Source organism: Thamnophis elegans, chromosome 11 (genome assembly GCF_009769535.1).
Source record: "Thamnophis elegans isolate rThaEle1 chromosome 11, rThaEle1.pri, whole genome shotgun sequence".
Taxonomy (NCBI): Eukaryota; Metazoa; Chordata; class Lepidosauria; order Squamata; family Colubridae; genus Thamnophis; species Thamnophis elegans.
In genome coordinates, this window is record NC_045551.1 from 33570934 (window position 1) to 33589634 (window position 18701).

General features: G+C 34.3%; 1 protein-coding gene across 1 annotated transcript in view; it reads right to left on the bottom strand.

Moving 5' to 3' along the window:
- Positions 1–318: 318 nt before the first annotated feature.
- The window catches only part of TSGA10 (testis specific 10), a 42045-nt gene continuing 23662 nt past the window's right edge, over positions 319–18701 (bottom strand). The window contains 7 exon segments of the mRNA XM_032226229.1: positions 319–580; positions 1453–1587; positions 7423–7527; positions 7982–8184; positions 10112–10321; positions 11360–11545; positions 14747–14845. Of these exon segments, the coding sequence (XP_032082120.1) occupies positions 556–580; positions 1453–1587; positions 7423–7527; positions 7982–8184; positions 10112–10321; positions 11360–11545; positions 14747–14845 (963 nt within the window). The 3' untranslated portion in view covers positions 319–555.

The following is an 18701-nucleotide window of genomic DNA, read 5'->3' on the forward strand; positions in this document are numbered from 1 at the left end:
CCTATCAAACTCTATTCCCTTGGATATCCTAAACTCCAGTAGCAGTCGAGTAAGTGTGGGCTTCCTGAAATCAGCACACTCATTGTGCTTTGTTCATTCTCAGAAGGAGAAAATGGGGTAGAAACCACTAACTTTGTCAGCTTAAAAAATCAGCTTAAAAAAATAATTCAAGCATTCAATGGTTGTATAAAACTGATTTTGTCTATCAATTTCTCAAATATTAAATAATTTAGCAAATGTGTAACCAAGATACAATAAATAAATGAAGAATAAGCTGTGTAAATTTTTCATTTAATATATTTCTTTGATGGTGTGCAGTTCAATTTTCATTTCGAAACATCTTTTTGATAATAAAATTTTTATAAAACAATAATAGCTTTTATTGTAATGCCCCAAATAACATATTTGTGTATGTAGGCTTCTTCAGTTAATAAGCACTCTGAACATTATCCTTTACCAATTGGATTAAAGCAATTGTTTTAATAAACCTTGAGTTTGGTTTGGCATGTATTGGTATTTTTATAATGGAAGTTAATTTTTCCATATCTTCTTCAATTAGAAGTCCTTTGAAATAGAATCTCTATGAAAGAAGAAAGAAATTTTGTATTTTATTCAGTGGTAATTGTCCATTCCTTTCAACACACAAACACACATAACACAAATCTCTTTTTTTAATTCTTGAATTATAAAGATTAATTCTTCTTTGGATAATATTTACGGTCTCTATGGTAAAACATGCCTCATTTAATTGATAATCTCAAAGTATGTTTAATCCATACAGTTCTATAATCCATAGTCCCTCCCAAACCATGAAAATGAACTGTTACAAAAACAATCAGTAATTTTGTGGTAAGGCAAATGGAAAGGAAGCAAAAGATCAAGAATGACATGAGGGGATCTAAATATCATTGAATGAGTTCCTATGAACAGCATCTTCAGAAGCCTTCTTGCATCAGAATAATGAAGTCAGCATTGTAACAATACTATGTGACATCATGATGAACATACAAAAAGGTGGGGGCTTGGTGCATAACAGTGCTTTCGTTAGTCTGACACACACACCCCCCCCAGCTTTTCCATAGATGCCACTGGTATGGTTTGCCTGGCATGAACCTCATTGTTGGTTAGGGTTTATGGCTTATCTTAAAAAGAACCCAGCCAACTGTGGTTTATAAACTGATGATAAAGCAAACCATGATATAGAACCAATCACTGTCCTGAAACAGTTCAGAACACAAGAAAAAAATTAAAATTAGAATTCTCTTGGCAGTTTTTAACACTTGAGATTTTATGGGCCATTTTGGGCACACTTTTGCAGGACAGCAACACAGAAATAAAATGATGGCCTTCATTTCTAATTTAAAGTTGTATTTGTAACATGATAAAGAGAGGATCTATACCTCAATAACAGTGAGAGAAAGGAGATATATATTTTAACAGACATTTTCTTACCCATCCAAAGATCTATCCAGAGACCTCTCAGGAGACCAGTGCCTGCAACGTTCAGGTGATATTGATCTTATTGTAGAAGTTAAATGGTATGAAGCTGTACGACTCTGCCGGCGAAGTTCTTGGACTGCACGGTCCCTAAAGGGTTTTTCAAAAAGTGTATTTAAATAAGAATACTTAATCCACATACTTAGGAAATTCCTAAGTCCAGCAGTTACTGTCTCTTAAAAATCTCTGAGGAATGTTTTAATTTTTAAAAGGGAAACAAATCATTTTTTCCTAATTTTGGACAGTAAGTGACTAGAGATGTGAAGTAAGGACAGACATAAAGATCACAGAGTAACTGATTTAATAATAAAATATTTTGAACAAAATATAGAAGATCAGACATTTGCATGGAATTCAGAGAGAATTGGACTGGATGGAATTCTACCAGTGCCTATTTTAAATGTAGGCCAAAGTTCCAGCTTTCTATGGAATTTCCACTAGAGTTATTCTTTAAATTGTTACCTTCTACTTAGTATAGTGTTAGTCTTACTAGTTACACACAAAGATCAGGAGAAAGTAATATAATGTTTTTGCCAGTCTCCACAGCAGCACTTTAAAAAAAAAAAAACACATACATGTAAAGGGACTGCCAAAAATCTGCTTTTTTTTACAACTATTGTCTCCTCAGGACTCTGGTCCATTTATATGGTGAATACTGCCTATTTCCAAAACATCCTTTCCTCCACATTGGTCTCACTTTTGACAGTGGTTTTAGCTCCTTTTATTTCAGTTTAATCAATATAAGGATAAATACATGCAATGGTGGGAGAAGCTAATGGGAAAAGAAGCTTAAGAAAGCTTAAGGAAGATTACATTAAAAATACAATTAGAAACAAGACTATGTTAAAAGAAAATATGGATGCAGTTTCAATAAGGAGATAAAAGATAAGAAAGAAAAAGAAGTTAATGTGACTAAAGAACAAACTTAGCAAAGAACTGAAATAAAAAAGATATATGCAAGAAATGAAAACGGAACTAGATCACAAAGGAAAACTACAGAATGGTAGCCCAGAAATACAAAACTGATGTCAGGAAAGATCATATTTTATTGATTGATTGATTGATTGGATTTACACGGTCACTAATTGTAGAGGCCTGACTCTGAGCAACTCTCAATATTAAAAATAAGAACAGATACAAAATATATAAAAACCATAACACCCAGAAAAAAATTACAAAGTCACAATCCAATACAACATAACCAAGCAAGGGGCTCAAAACCCCCAAATCCCATAGCCATTCAATCTTGCTAGGGTTGTTCTGAAACCTGTTGCATCCTGTCCAGGCGCCCATAGCCTCCAGGAACTATAATTCCACCACATCACTCAGATCACCTAAAGGGGATATGCAAATCAGCGTACTGATAGTACCTCATACAAAACTGCTGACTTTCCCCAATAGCTTTATGAAGATGCTAAACTGGAAATGAAATAGCACCAAGGTCTGAACAGTGAGGCCTAGCAATAGCTTCTTGAGGAGGGGGTGAACTTAGGAAACAAAAATACAAAGGAAAAGTAATAGGATAGGGAGTACCTGGTTTGCTAATAGTAATCACACAGATAGTCTTAGAATAATACAGGTAGTCCTCACTTACCAACCACAAATGGAACTAGCAACTCCACTGCTATACAGAACATAATAAAATATAATATGACCATGCCAAATTATGACATCAGTTCTGGCTGCAGTCATTAAGCAAATCATTATGAATTATTAAATTCAATGTCATAAAATCACTACTTGCAATTTCCTACTGGCTTCCCCAATGATTTTGCTTGTAAGAAGCCACCTGTGGAAGGTTGAAAATGGTAATCACATGACTGTGGGACACTGTGGCCATTGTAAATATGAGCTGGTTGCCAAATGCCTAAATTGTGATCATGTGAATACCGGGATACTGCAACAGCTGCAACTTTGCACACCTGTCATAAGTCTTCTTTTTCAGCACTATCATAACTCTGAAGAGTTGTTGAATGAGTATTTGGTAAGTGGAGATTATGTGTTTGACTGCAAATGAATGAAATAGCAGTATGTTAACTGCAAAGACAGCACATAGAATTCTAGGTTGCATCAACAGATATTTAATTTCCAAATTTATAGATAGTAATTGCAGCATCTGTTCTGTTCTCATTAGGCCATCATCTCAAGTATCTTATAATTATCTTATAATATGTAATATAATATAACATTTATTTTATTTTATTTATTTATTAAATTTATTTGTTGCCATTCTCGCCACAAGGCATTTTCTGAACACTATACTTAAAAAAAAGGCAGAAAAATTAGATTGGGTTAGAAGGACAATAATAATCAGAGGACTAGAAACTTGGTAATACAATTCTTGGTAAGAAATTTGAAGGAGTTGAGTATTTTTAGCCTTGAAAAAAGATGACTGGGTAATATGACCACATTCTTCAAATACTTGAAAGGATGTCACACAGGAGGTGAAAACCTGACCTCTCTTTTTCCAGCACAGAATAATGGAGTGGAAGAGGAATTTCATTTGGATTTTATTCACAGCCAGGGTGAATACCACTGGAAAATCTGAGTCTGAGATTAAGAATACAGGAAACTATTATTTTAAGTCAATTATCTAGTCTAAAGTTACCTGTTCTGGAGTCAGCCAGTGATCTTTTTTCTTCATCATTCTGTGAATGATGAAGCCCAGCATTGATATACACTTGTGTCATATAGCTATGTTTTTCTTTAACTTCTGATTGGTTTCCTATGTTGGGTAACATTCACCCCTCTGGCTCACTGGAATTGTATTTAGGTGATTCTACACCTCTTTACTCACATCTAGAAATACACTTTTTTTTTGAAAGGCAAAATAAGGCAGGTTTTAATCCTGGCTTGCAAAGTAAGAAAACTGCCATTCTCTCACTGCTAAATTTAATGCAGTAGGCAGCTTTATATGCTTATTCGATATTGGCTAGGAGTGAGTAACCCATGTTCTACAGATCATATACAATCCTAAGCAAAGCATCTGTTCCAAAAACTTGAGACAATGCAATTAAATTCATTCATGACAAAATGATCAATGCTTGACAACATAGATTTTAACTTCCAACTTGAAGCAAAGAAGGAATTGCTCTATGGAAGCTTATCATTCCAATTTTTTCCTCTTAAATCAAACGTTTGAAATAGGGTCTGTTTTCCTTCCAGTGACTTTCTGCATTACTTTCTATTCTTAAAACTCACCAAAGTATTAAACAAATTAAATCATAGAAGTTTTACATGGGAGAAAGTGCATTTAAGGACAAATAAGTTTCATTCAGGGAAAACCTGCTCGTAAAATTTCATGATAAATCCCAATAAATTACCTGGTCCCATAAATAAATAAATAGATAGATACTTTGTATATACCCAAACAATGAAACTACAGGTAATCCTTAACGTACCCCTACAATTAGAACCAGAATTTTGGTCACTGAGTAAAGTGGTCATTAAGCAAGATGACCATATGACTGTTTTACTCAATAACTGTAATCCTGGCTCTCCCTATTTGGTGATAGTTAAGCAGTTATGAGAATCATTAACTGGAGTGAAGGGTACATTGGGGAGGGGGGTGGAAGAGGCCCTGGGCCCACTGGTGTGCAGAAACCTGCCTGGGACCTGCAGGCCCAAGCTTTCTCCCCACTACACCACATCCAAGTGGCCCAAATCCTTTCTCTGTTGCACTATATCTGGGAACACTTAACTCTGCAGCTTCTGAATGTGTCCAACCAATAGGAGGTGTAGCCTTCCTACTGACACCAACTCACACCATCCTGCAAATGGACCCTATTCTTGCAATGGTTCTTGAAGGTTAGAAAGCTAGCAAACATAACTAGCCTTCAGAACAATAAAGTTAGCAAGTGTGACTAGCCTTCAGAAGGATGTTTGCTCGCTTTCTAGCCAAAAAGCTAGCAAATGTGGCTAGCCATTAGAAATATTGTGTTAGGAAGGAAAGCAAGTGAATGCAATCACTCTGCTGAAATCACATTCATGTGATTTGGAGAAAGCCTTCCAAACCATCACAAAAAGGAAACCTGCTTACAGGATAGCAGTGAGACAGCCTCATCAGCGGGATATATCTATCTACAGCTGCAGAATAATGCAAAGGTAAGTGGACCCTGGTATGGTGGGGTGGGGAGAAGTGACCAGGTAGCAGACCAAGGCCTCCAAAGCCAAGGCAGTTTTGTGTGTGCTGGTGGGCCAGGTTAGGGGCTGAGATGGGGGAAGATACAGGCAAGTGAGGTAATTGCAATGCCTCTGTGGTCAATTGTAAGGGCAAGCAGATTGCCAAGTCTAACAGTAATTGAATAAATGGCTGTAAATCAAGGATTACTTGTAGGATAAAATTGTCTAATTCTATAATTTTAATAATTAAGCATATGTTACATATGCAGTAGATCTATTAAAACAGCAAAACAAAGCAATAACACAGCAATTTAAATTTAGACTATGTAACATCAATAACAGAAGTTGATTTTGATAACTGAAATCTATGATAGATTGTAACGTCTTTTTAAAAAACAACAGGATGCGCGTCCGCGTACACACACACACACACAAACACACGATGTATGTACAGTCAAATAGGTCTGTCCTTTCAGTCTGCCTAAAAACTGATCTAGAAATAGAATGTTTCTGTGAAGGGTTAGGGGATGGACTACAGTTAAAGCAGCAGGTTTCCAGAAAGGAGGTAGCATATTCCAAGTGTATATGTGTGTCAGAGAGATAAGAAACCATGCAATCCAGAGCTGGATTGTGGAAAGAGATTTAGGACAGCCACTCCCAGGCTATATCCATATCCATTAGATTAAGATAGATAGATTTAATCTGGCAAGATTCTGTCTATATAGTGTTGAATTTTGACTGGATTGTTTACGTCAGTCTTGAGCTAGGCCTGACAATCTGTTTAATAGCAGTAGACATTTGCTCAACTCATCCCCTTACCAATAAAACAGAATAAATATTTTTTTTCACAATTTACATAAGATATGGCCAAATTATCCCTCTCTACCCTTTCTTTCAATACCTTGTCCCATGTTTATGGTTCATAATTCTGTTTTAGAAATTATACAGTAGATTAGGGGAGTTAAGATATTTTAGATGTTAGAGATCACATGAATACAATAATATATCTAAAGATGGGCCCAAAGTTAGTCCTTTATACTTCCAGATCAACAATGTACGTTGGAGTTTGGACTTTTATTTGCATATACTATATTTACTTCTGAAAGTGTTTTAGTAGCTCAATTAGTCAGAAATGCTAATTTCCCTAAATTTGTGGTTTTCAGAATATTTTCCTGGATGGTAAATTTTGAGGCAAGTTAAAGTCATCAATTTCATTGAATTTCCTTGAATTCTGGAAGTATTAGGGCAATAACTGAGGTTATAGTTAATGCTGAGCTATTCCTCTCAGTAGGCTACTTATTGAAGGAAAATTATGAATTATGCGTTTTAGTTACTTTATAAATAATTGGATTTTATAATGAAATATGAAACATGCAATGAAATGATTCAATCATCATTCTTTGAATAATATTTTCAAGTTTTTATGAAAAAATCATTAATCTACAAATCTTTTCTATTAAAACAATCTATAAATACCCACAAGTTTTAAATATAGTACTTGCTAATTATAAAATAGAATCTGATTTATTTCAATCTGATAAATAATCTGATGTATATATGTGGGGTGCAATCAAGTGGAAGTTTATTCCCAATTAAATCATGAAATAATAAAACATGTAACTAATAGAACTTGTTCCCTAGTAAGCATTCTCCAATGCTGAATTTTAGTCTTAGTATTAGTGGATATAAATTAGTAGCATTATTTAATGACTTTAGCCCTGGGTTTTTCTAGATTAGTGCAAATGTATATATTTAATTGGGAGAAACAGATGTAAATGATTAAAAATGTGGTCACACACTTGCCTTTCAAAGCGTTCTGTGCCCAACTGTCTTTTGGTGATATCTAACTCAGATTCCAGTTGAGTAATTGTGTTTTTGATCTGTGAAAAATCTCGATTCTGGATAGCACTATAAAGGACAAAGTTGTCACTTAAACTGAAAGGCTGTAACTAGTCAAATATAATAAAATAAAGAATAGGATTAGTTTTTCAAGAACAGCTTCCAATATATTTGATATAAAATAGTTGGATAAGCATCCAGAAAGAAAATAGAAACAATTATTTATTTGTGCTGTGTCAAAGGCATTAAATACCTGTGTTAAAATTTTCTAATTTTACTGAACAAAAACATTTTCATATTAAGGTACAAATTGTTTTTAAAATTCTAATATATATTTATTCCCATGAGATAGATACTGTTTTGCCTAATATTTAGTTTCTCTAGTTTCAAGTGATTTTTAATTAAACTATCTTCTACTCTAATAAAGGGCCTCCTAAAGAAGGTAAAAATGGGAAGATTAACAAAAGTATAACAGCAATTTTTAATTTGTGATAATTGAGTGTTGTTTGTACTGGTTACTCACATTTTGTTTTCTGCCAGAGTAAGTTGCTCTTTAAGAAGATGTATTTCAGAATCCTTCTCTTGACTTATCATCTGAGATTGATACTCTTTTTCTCGATTGGCTGTTAACAAAGATTCCAAGTTTTTAATTGAGCTTCTTTCATTGTTGAGTTGCTTTCTCAGAAATTCTATTTCTGAGTGAGATGATTCCCATTCATTCTGAAACTGAAAGCCAAAATAATGAGTGCTCTTGTTTTCTTTAATATGTAGTATACTAAAAACTAGCAGATTACACTGTAAATTGAAAATGAACACCCCTCCCCCCTATCTTTTCAGCTTTTCTTCCTTAATGTAAAAAACTGTAGCCCTCTCTCTGCTAAGAACTTATAGTGGTTTTCTCTAAAGACAGTATAGTAATATTTCTTAATGTGTAAAAATAAATGGGTTTTATTTATGATGTTAATCCAAAACTATACAATTTTTTGGGTTTTTAGTATTTTTTGACCTTGGCTGTTTTCCCGCACACGTCTCATCACAAAATGTTACATTATGTTACACAAAATGTAATACTGTAACATCACTGACACATGAAAGTGGAGTTTGCTGGTGGCTCATAGATAAGTATGGTAGTTTGCCTAGCCAGTTTGGAAGTGGTTTCCTTTCCAATCATTGTAAACAAATGACACTGAACATTAATTATCACAAATCATGACGTGGAGATATATGATTTAAAAGTTAAGTCTTTTAATGTTTTGATTTAAGTATTTTCCCAATTTGATACTATTGTAAGATGTAATCTGAAGCTCCACAGAGTTCCAGTTACATACACACTAAGTTATCCAAGCAGAATATAATCTATAATTTCCTTTTTATATGCTGGACAATACTTTAGTTCTTAGTGAGGAATCTTATGCTGTGGGACATTCCATCCCGTACAAAATACATCAGAACCCTCTAAATAAATTTAGAGTATTTAAATCAAGATGGATTGCCACATGAACCACATGAAGCTCCCATATCCATTTTAATAGCCCCCCCCCCCAATTTCACTATCAACTACTAAAGTGGATGTTAAAATCAGAAGACTGGTAGTACTTTTACAGACTAACATGAACTACTACTCACTTTGTCAGATGCACAAAGTGACAAACAGGCCAAACTTCACACAAAAAAATTAATGATGACAGACTTGGCTTCAGGATTGCATCGTTATCATGCTTGAAGTGCTCAGAGCTTCCCTAAACCCTTTTAAAATTAAGCATGACCCTATGGAACACGAAAACAATTGCCTGCCTTGGCTTAATCTAAAATTCATTTGCAGATATTTCTCTTTTTGAAATGAGCCTGTCATAATTTTTATTCAGCTGAAGTATTTTAAAAAATCTATCAGGAGTTTTGAAAAAAGTATGAAAAATGTTTAGTACCAACAAACAGAACAGATTGATGGTTAAAAAAAATCTCATTCAGCCTCAAATTTTGTGATCCATCCTCCCCATAGCCGAAAAGAATGAATGGATTTGTATTCACCAAATCTATTTAATGACGATATTTGATTGTTTTAAAGAAAAAAGACAAGTTTAAATTAAGTCTCTCTCAAGAACAGTGTAGAATGAGATAGTGTTAACAAGGTTCTAGAGTTAGGACTTCAATCATACAGCACACATGCCTTTTTTACTTTTTTGAACTATACCTAATAAATAAGACTCAGCAAACTTCAGATTTGAAGACTAAAAGGTGCTTCAGAATATGCAGGAGTAGGAATGGAATACATGTGAACAAATGCATAATATAATTGTAAATTTTCCTGGAATCATATGGCTGAGCTCTACTGAATCCTTGGATCACAGAGCAAAATTGACACACACACTCATACCCACACACAAACACACACAGTCATTTAAAGGTATGGTATTTTACAAATTTCTTGTATTAATACTTTAACCCTCTTAACATATCCAATGAATCAAGAGATACAAGAATATACTTCCTGTGATGGACAATTTCTTGTCCAAGTGACTCTAAGAAAAATCTGACATGTAAAGAATTTTCCATGAACAGCAAGAATTTAATTCAAGCATTAGGAAAATATTTATGAGTTTTCAGCTTTAATGTTTGTTCTCTATAAATCAAGCCGAACTTATTTTATACCTACTCTTTCTACTTCTTTTGTTGTGTTCTTTAGTTGCCGGCTTAATAACTCATTGCTAGTATCCAGTTTAATGCAGAGTTCCCGAGCAGAAGTCAAATCTGAGAGGATAGAAACCTTTTCCAGGTGGACTTTCTCAAGTTTCTCCTCCATTTTCATCAGAGACTTACCTAAAGTAGAAATCTGTGACTTATAGGCTTTTTCAGATGCTAAATGCTGCCCCAAAAAAGAAAGGCCAATTAACATTTATGTTCTAAATGAACCAGTAAGAATATATTCAAGAAAAAATAATTTTACTTAATAATAAGCATGTTTATCTAAATAATATGCTTCTGTTTTATGTTAATTTTGAAATGTTCTATAGTCAATAAAAATAAAAGCAGACTCTAAAAATACATCAACAAAAATGAAACATACCAAAATTTGTTTTCATAAGTTTTATATATAATTGTTAAGAGACTTTATAGCACTAATAGACAATTCCAGAATTGCATGTGAAGTTTATTGGATACTGAAAATATCATGTGTTGTAAATTTCAGTGCATTGTTTGTTACATCAATAAAGGGAAGTCTTGATAAAGTAGAGAACATGTGTATCCTGAAGAATTTGTGTCAGAATGTAGATACCAAATGGAAATGATATGTTATTCAGAATACAATAAAATTGTTTATTTTATAGAACACAAGAAATTAATAATTAATATAGAAGGAATTATTTTTAAAAATATTACTTTGGGAGTGCAAATTCAGTTTTAGAGTCAAAAAGATTATTCAGTGAACAAACATATGGATACTATTTCCAAACAGCCAGACTAAGCATGGAAAATATTTTACAATATCTCATATCTACTATCTAAAAATATTAATTCTGGCTCAGTTGAAATTCTATGATTCATAATTACTATAGACAAATATCAATGCCTTTCCACTCCTATAATCCAATCCTAAACTTTCTTAAGAAAGACCAGAATGTTTTAAAGTCAAATGCAGCAAATGGTCAATAACTTTTCCTTAAAATAAACTTCCATTTTGAAAATTCCTGCTGCAATCTGATAATAAGTGCAAAGCATCACAAGACAAAACATTCCTTTAACTCTTTACTCATGTGGGAGGTGAATAGTAAGTGTTACAAACACCATTTTTAAAAATGTAAAAGCTGCACTACTAACTAGCCAATGAAAGAAAATGAGATAGAAAGAGAGAGAGAGAGAGAGAGAGGGAGGGAGATTATAAGAGAAAGCTTTTAAAACCTACTTGTCCAATTGCTATTTCATGCGATTCTGCTTGCTCTTTCAGTCTATGGTTCTCAGATTCTGCACTGAGAAGTTCCATCTGGATGCAGTTATAATCTTTTTCCATTTGATGCAACTTTGATTCCCATCTGTCTGCCTGTTCACGGATCATGTGAAAGTTTTCCATAAGATCTTCATTATCTTTCTCCTAAAATATAAATTTTGATTTTATTTTTGAGATTTACTTAGTTTACCATCTGAAACTACTATAGGTAGTCCTCAACTTACAATAGCTTTTTTAGTGACTGTTTGAAGTTACAATAGCACTGAAAAAGTGACATGACTATTTTTCATTATGTCCATTGTCACATGATTTACATTTGGATGCTTGACAATTGGTTCATATTTATGATGGTTGCAGTGTCCTGGGTTCATGTGACCATCGTTTGCGACCTTCTGATTAGCGAAGTGAATGGGAAAGCCAGATTCATTTAACAATAACACTTAACATGTTATTAATTTAACAACTGCAGTGATTCACTTAACAAATGTGGCAAGAAAAGACGTAAAAAGGTAACAAAACTCACTTAAGAAATTTCTCACTTAGCAACATAAATTCTAGGCTTAATTGTAGTTGTAAGTTAAGGACTACTTGTATACCATTTAATGTTACATTTATAGGCTTGCTATTGTGTACAAAATCATGATATCCTATAAAACCTCCTTTAGATTAAAGGTTCATGCAAACTAAGTGCATCATATGCATGCTATTTATAATAAGAGTGACTGATTAAAAACTAGGATCAATTAAAGCATCCGGGTCAATATTTCAGAAGTGTCAAAGTTAATCCATTGTCTGAGCACAATCACAGAAATTCAATGGACAGCCTTTAAATATTTTTAAAGCGTCACAAGATTACTTTTTGCAGTCAGCTAGACCTTTTGATCATACAATAATAGCAATAGCACTTAGACTTATATACCACTTCACAGTACTCCATAGCCCTCTCTAACTATATACAGTCAGCATATTGTCCCCAATAATCTGGGTACTCATTTTACCGCTCTCTTGGAAGGATGGAAGGCTGAGTCAACCTTGAGCCAGTCAGGGTTGAACCTCTGGCATTAATTAACACTGAATATCTAAAAAGCTATGAGCTAAGTCATCATTAGGAAGCTACAAGAGTTAATACACTTTTTGTTGGCAAAATATAAACAATAGTTTTATATTAATTTCTAAAAATTATATTCTAAATTGGCTGTTAATTAAGATTTTCTGAAATGGGTCAGACTCAAGTAACTGGCCTCTTGTCAACACTTTATTTTTTGTTTTTCATTTGAATACCCTGTTTTCCCCAAAATAAGACCTCCCCAGATAATAAGCCCAATCGAACTTTTGAACGCATGCACTAAAATAAGCCCTCCCCAAAAATATTGTAACACAGCAGCAGCCATGAGGTGACCATACTCGCTGCCTCCTTCACCTCAAAAATAGTCAGACCTCCCTGAAAACAAGGTCAAGCGCTTATTTCGGAGTCAAAAGAAAATAGGACTGTGTCTTATTTTCAGGGAAACACGTACCTTAAATGTTGTGTCCTGTACCTACAGTATTTTGAATGGATACTATTGGTAAAATCAAATCTAATGTTAAAGGTAATATTATAGGTAATATTTCTTTGTAATGAGCATTATATTTATATTATTAACATTTTATGCCATACTTTCAATTTATTTTCACAACTGGATTATATCTTTGAGACAACATCTCTCCCTGATTTTTAATATAACAAATTTTATTTTATACTAAAACAAATCATTGTATTCTTTTGATATCTAAATACTGCAAATTGTATACATATTATGGTACATACATACATATCCGTGTGTGTGTGTGTGTGTGTGTATTTGTTTTATGTCATAAAATAAAAAATCATCTCTTCTATGGGCCTTGAAAACTGCATTTAAAAATTACTGTATTGTAATCAGATCAAATCAAAATTTTATTACAGCCCTATGCAGCACAGTAAAATTAATTGGCTTGTATTAATAAATCTTTAAAAATTGTAATAAAATTTCATAAAATACACTATTATTGTAACTCCAGTACAAATAGCTATTACAATCACCAACATTTGGGTCTAAACCTCAAACATAGGTAGGATGGATACTACAAAAAACAGCTAAAATTGGGCACTCGAAAAATATGTCAGATAAAAGCAGTGAAAAATAGATATTTGCTCTCTACCAGGGTAGATCTTTAAAATGGAATACATATCTTCCTGTGATCAATTATTTATAAGACCTATACTGGTTTATAGCCATGTAATTAACAATTTTGGAAACAATGAAGTTTGCTTTAAAGATGTAGTGGTAAGGTAGACAACATTCTAAAGTACTCAAAATACTATTAGTTACAGGTAAGTCCATAATAGTATAGTATGAACTGGGAACAATTAAGCATGGTGCAGCAGAAGTTTAATTTTTTTCTCCTTGGTATCTTAGGGTTCTTTAAAATTAGTCCTCCTATTGCATATGAAAAATTCCTCTTTAACAACAAATTTTTTTCTTTTTCAAGCTGTCTCTGCATTGACTACTATGTATTTAGGAGCTTTCCCACTTTATGTGGACAGTAGACTCAGTCCAGATTGGGCTGCTATGTATTTACAATTAAGAAGTTGGATCTGGACAACATGCAATTAGCATATCTAGTTTCCTAAAAGAGAAAGATTTAGCCAAATGGAAGAGGCAGTTATAACTTCCTCCTGCACTTAAGAGCTTTTCCTTGAAACTTTTTCAGGAGCCATTTCCCAGTAATATATTTCAAGGAAAAGTGAGAGAAAAATAACCTGCAAGTGAGAATGAAACTGAGGAAGAATAAACAGCTCCTTCTCATCTGACAAATCTCTCTTCAAAATTCTGCTCTATATATTAGCATTTTAAGGGAAACATGGAAGTGGAAATCTCACATTTATCTTACAATATATAGTTTTGCTCGAAAGAAGATATCCTGAAGTAACTGTGCTTTCTATAAGCAAGGGCTCTAAAGCAGAGCTGGACAACCTCTTGGTAATCAAAGACTGTACAGTGTGTAGGGCCAAATAGTACTTATCACATATGTGCGGAAGGTCAGGGTTTTTTTGTAGAGTTTTCTTTTAATTGTTATGGCAGTTGTTATGGGATGGCTTTCCTGTGTTCTTTCATCTCAAACTGATAGGAAATTCTTCACTCAATTATCAATAATCAGATAATTACCAACAATTAAAGGAGTCTCTGGGAGTTTTAAAAAAGGGCATGGGGGTCAAATTGCCCACACCCATTCTAAGCACCAACCATTCATTCCTGCTTATTGTGGCAGGAAGCCTTGTACTAAGCCTTTTTATAGTGGTATCTTTTCAAAGTATATGCTTACTTTGGAGTTCAGTAAGGACTTCAATCTTTGAAAATCTTCAATTTTCAACTTCATGTCATCAAAATCATTCTGACTTTTACTGAGTTTCTCAAATAGAAGCTGTCAAACAAATCCAAAGTATTATTTATGTTTAATTTATTCATGTTTTAAATATGATTTGATATTTAAACACATTAATAAGTTGCATTATTACATATAAAAAGAGAAATATATTTAAAATTGAGAAAATGTATTGCAATATGTCATCCTTTATTCAATAAAAGTTGAGCAGCTATAGTGGACACAGCCCTCGCCCTAGATGAGTGGGCCTGCAGAGGGCTGAGATAGCAGAAACTTTTCTAAGACATATAATATACAAATGAACAGATAATCCAATGTGCATTCTTACTATGAGAGAGAATGTTAATAAAACCTCTCTTATCTATCTGTACATAAACAATCACACTGATTATTGATTTTGTTTCTTAAATGCACAAGTTTACTCATGGCAAAATACAAAGTTCTTTGAAACTCTATGAAGTTAAGGGTAACTTTCTAATGGTCTTATTGAAGCGAAAAGAAATATTGACAACATAATGACCTTAATTAAAATGAAAATTAGAAACAATTTGGGTAGAAATGATATATCTGGGAATAATATTACTTGTTATTTGTGGAAGGCTATAATTATTGGATTAACAGGAGACCTACTAGTTTAATTTCATGATAGGCTATAGTAAACAGCAGCAAAAAGCTATTTTCAGTGTAACAGCTGTAAATTTGAGATAGCTAAAAGTTCAAATAGTCTGTTCATTATTGCTAACAGACACCCAGATTCCATGAAGGAAGCATCACTAACCAATGTAAACCTAATGGGGAACTCATCAAATTTGCAGATGACACCAAGCTGGCAGGAATAGCCAACACTCCAGAAGACAGGCTTAAGAGACAGAAGAATCTTGACAAACTTGAACATTGGGCACTATCTAATAAAATGAAATTTAATGGTGAAAAGAATAAGGTTCTACATTTAGAAAACAAAACGAAATGCAACGGTACAGTATAGGGGGTACTTTGCTCAACAGTAGTAACTGTGAAAGGGATCTTGGAGTCCTAGTGGGCAACCATTTAAATATGAGCCAGCAGTGTGCAGCAGCTGCCAAAAAAGCCAACACAGTTCTAGCCTGCATAAACAGAGGGATAGAATCAAGATCACGTGAAGTGTTAATACCACTTTACAATGCCTTTGTAAGGCCATACTTGGAATACTGCATTCAGTTTTGGTCACCACGATGTAGAAGAGATGTGGAGTCTTTAGAAAGAGTGCAGAGAAGAGCAACAAAAATGATTAGAGGATTGGAGACTAAAACATATGAAGAACGGTTGCAGGAACTGGGTATGTCTAATTTAATAGAAAGAAGTACTAGGGGAGACATGATAGCAGTGTTTCAATATCTCAGGGGTTGCCACAAAGAAGAGGGAGTCAAACTTTTCCAAGGCACCTGAGGGTAGAACAAGAAGCAAAGGGTGGAAACTAAACAAGGAGAGAAGCAACTTAGAACTGAGGAGAAACTTCCTGATAGTTAGAACAATTAATCAGTGGAACAGCTTGCCTCCAGAAGTTGTGAATGCCCCAACACTGGAAGTCTTTAAGAAGATGTTGGATAGCCATTTGTCTGAAAAGGTATAGGGTTTCCTGCCTAGGCAGGGGGTTGGACTAGAAGACCTCCAAGGTCCCTTCCAACTCTGCTACTGTATTGTATAATTGAATCACTTAAAAAATTGGATGAGAAAAAAAAGATAAAATATTGAATTTTGTTCAGCTGAAGTATGGAAGTCAGAACTTCAAGGAAGAGGTCAGTACACTTATGAAATAAAAAGACAAAAATGTACAAAGTTCAAGGAACAGAGTGATTGATAGCCTTGCAGCAAAATGAAAAACAAACCACTTTACTTTGTTAATACTGCCTTCCTAAATTTTGATAACATTTAAGTAACACAAATGGAATATGTAAAGCATAGTTTGCACAAATGAAATGACTTATTCAAAAAAAAAAGTTGTTAAGCAAATGTAAGTCATGAATCTTTAATTCATGCATTCTTTTTGGTGTTCAACAGAGAGAAAACAAGAATATCCCCCATTTCTTAGGATGCATTTTTTCCACATATCCAAGATGAAAATGAAGTGAGTACAAGATTTAATTCCATCTTGCTTCAATTAAAAAGAGTATGATAAATACCGTATTTTTTTTTGGAGTATAAGACGCACCAAAGCTTTGAAGAGGCATTTTTTCAAAAAAAGTAGGTAGGTAGATTGAGGGAGAGAGAGGGAGAGAAAGAAATACAGTACTTAGGTAGGTAGGGGATAGGGAGAGAGAAATAGAAAGAGTTAGAGAGAGAGGGAAATACAGTAGATAGGTAGGGAGAGAGACAGAGAGTAGGTAGGTTGGTAGGTAGAGGGAGGGATATATATATATATATATTATATATATATATATATATATTAATATTATATATATTATATATATAATATATGTTATATTTATGCTGATAAATAAATAAAGGGAGACTAGTATAGATCTATTTCAAGCTATTTCGCTCTCATCAGCTAGCCCACCCTTCTTGGGAATCGAACCTGTGCTCTATTGCCTCTTAGGCAGATGTGTTAATCTTTGAGCTACAGAGCTCGACTCCTTATCAGCCAGCCAGGGTGAGAGGTACATATTTGGGCATACCAGGGGTTGTGACTTTCCCAGCTACTGGAGAGGCAGCTGCCTTTGGAGGTGGAGATAAGTGGGGAGGAAGAACAGCTGGGACCTGTTCTAGATGTGCATAGCTATTAGAAGAGGAGAACAACTGAGGATAGGAGTTGACTCGGGAAGAAAGGCACACATGGACGTTGAATGGGCCCTCCCTGGCTGAAGAATAAATAAGAGGAAAGGGGAGTGATGCTTATAGGAGACAACAGGTCAGATGGAAGATTTGCTCATCATAGTTCTGCCAGAACTAAATTTACAGCTTTGTGGCTGGAAGCTCCCAGCCTGGCAATTATCTCAAGGAACTTGATAAGGTCTGTTACTGCAGTTAACTCTTTGAAGAACTATTGCCTGGACTTTTCAGTATATGAATGCCATTAATTCACATGAGATAAATAAAGGGGGTTTTCAGGATAAGGAGTCTGTTTCTTGTTTCTGCTAGGGCTGCGTCAGAACAGATGATGGACTTGCATTTCGATCTTCCTTATCCTAATTTTGCACCAGAATTCATTGACCATTTTGTATAAATAAAACATTGGTTAATAATGGCTAAGGTACTGGGCTAGAAACCAGGAGGTTGTGAATTTTAGTCCTCATTTCTGCATGAAACCCAACTGGAAAACTTTAGGGCAGTCACTCTCTCTCAACCCAACTCACCTCACAGAATTGTTGTGGGGAAAATAGGTCAGGAGCATAAATATGTATGCTGCCTTGACATAAAAAAGGCAAATAAAAATAAAATTTTTCCATCTCTTAGTAGCTAGTTTCATTTTCAAAAGAAGTTGAAATGGGATTTCATCATACTTATTTGGATAGCATGCAGTTTTTACCTTTATAGTTATTAGCAATGCAATCTGAGGCAAGCACAGATGGTTGTTGCTTAACAACACAACTGATAGCAGAATCTCAGTCATTGAGTGAAATGATCAAGTGAGAGACTACATGACTGTCCACTTGATTGCTGTGCTCAATGACCACAACCCTGGCATTCCCAGTTGCACTTATTAAGCAATTGTGAAGTTAGTTAAGCAAATGAAATCCCAGATAAGGAATGCAAAGTACATCAATGGTGTGGAGAAGACCCCGGGAGGCTCCACTCAAGAGCTGAAAATCTTCCCTGCTAATCCAAGCAGCATTTTCAGCCCTTGAAGGAGAGACACTTTTGTGCATCCTACACCAGGCCTCCCAGAGCCCTCTTTCACCCTCCATTCGCCTTACTG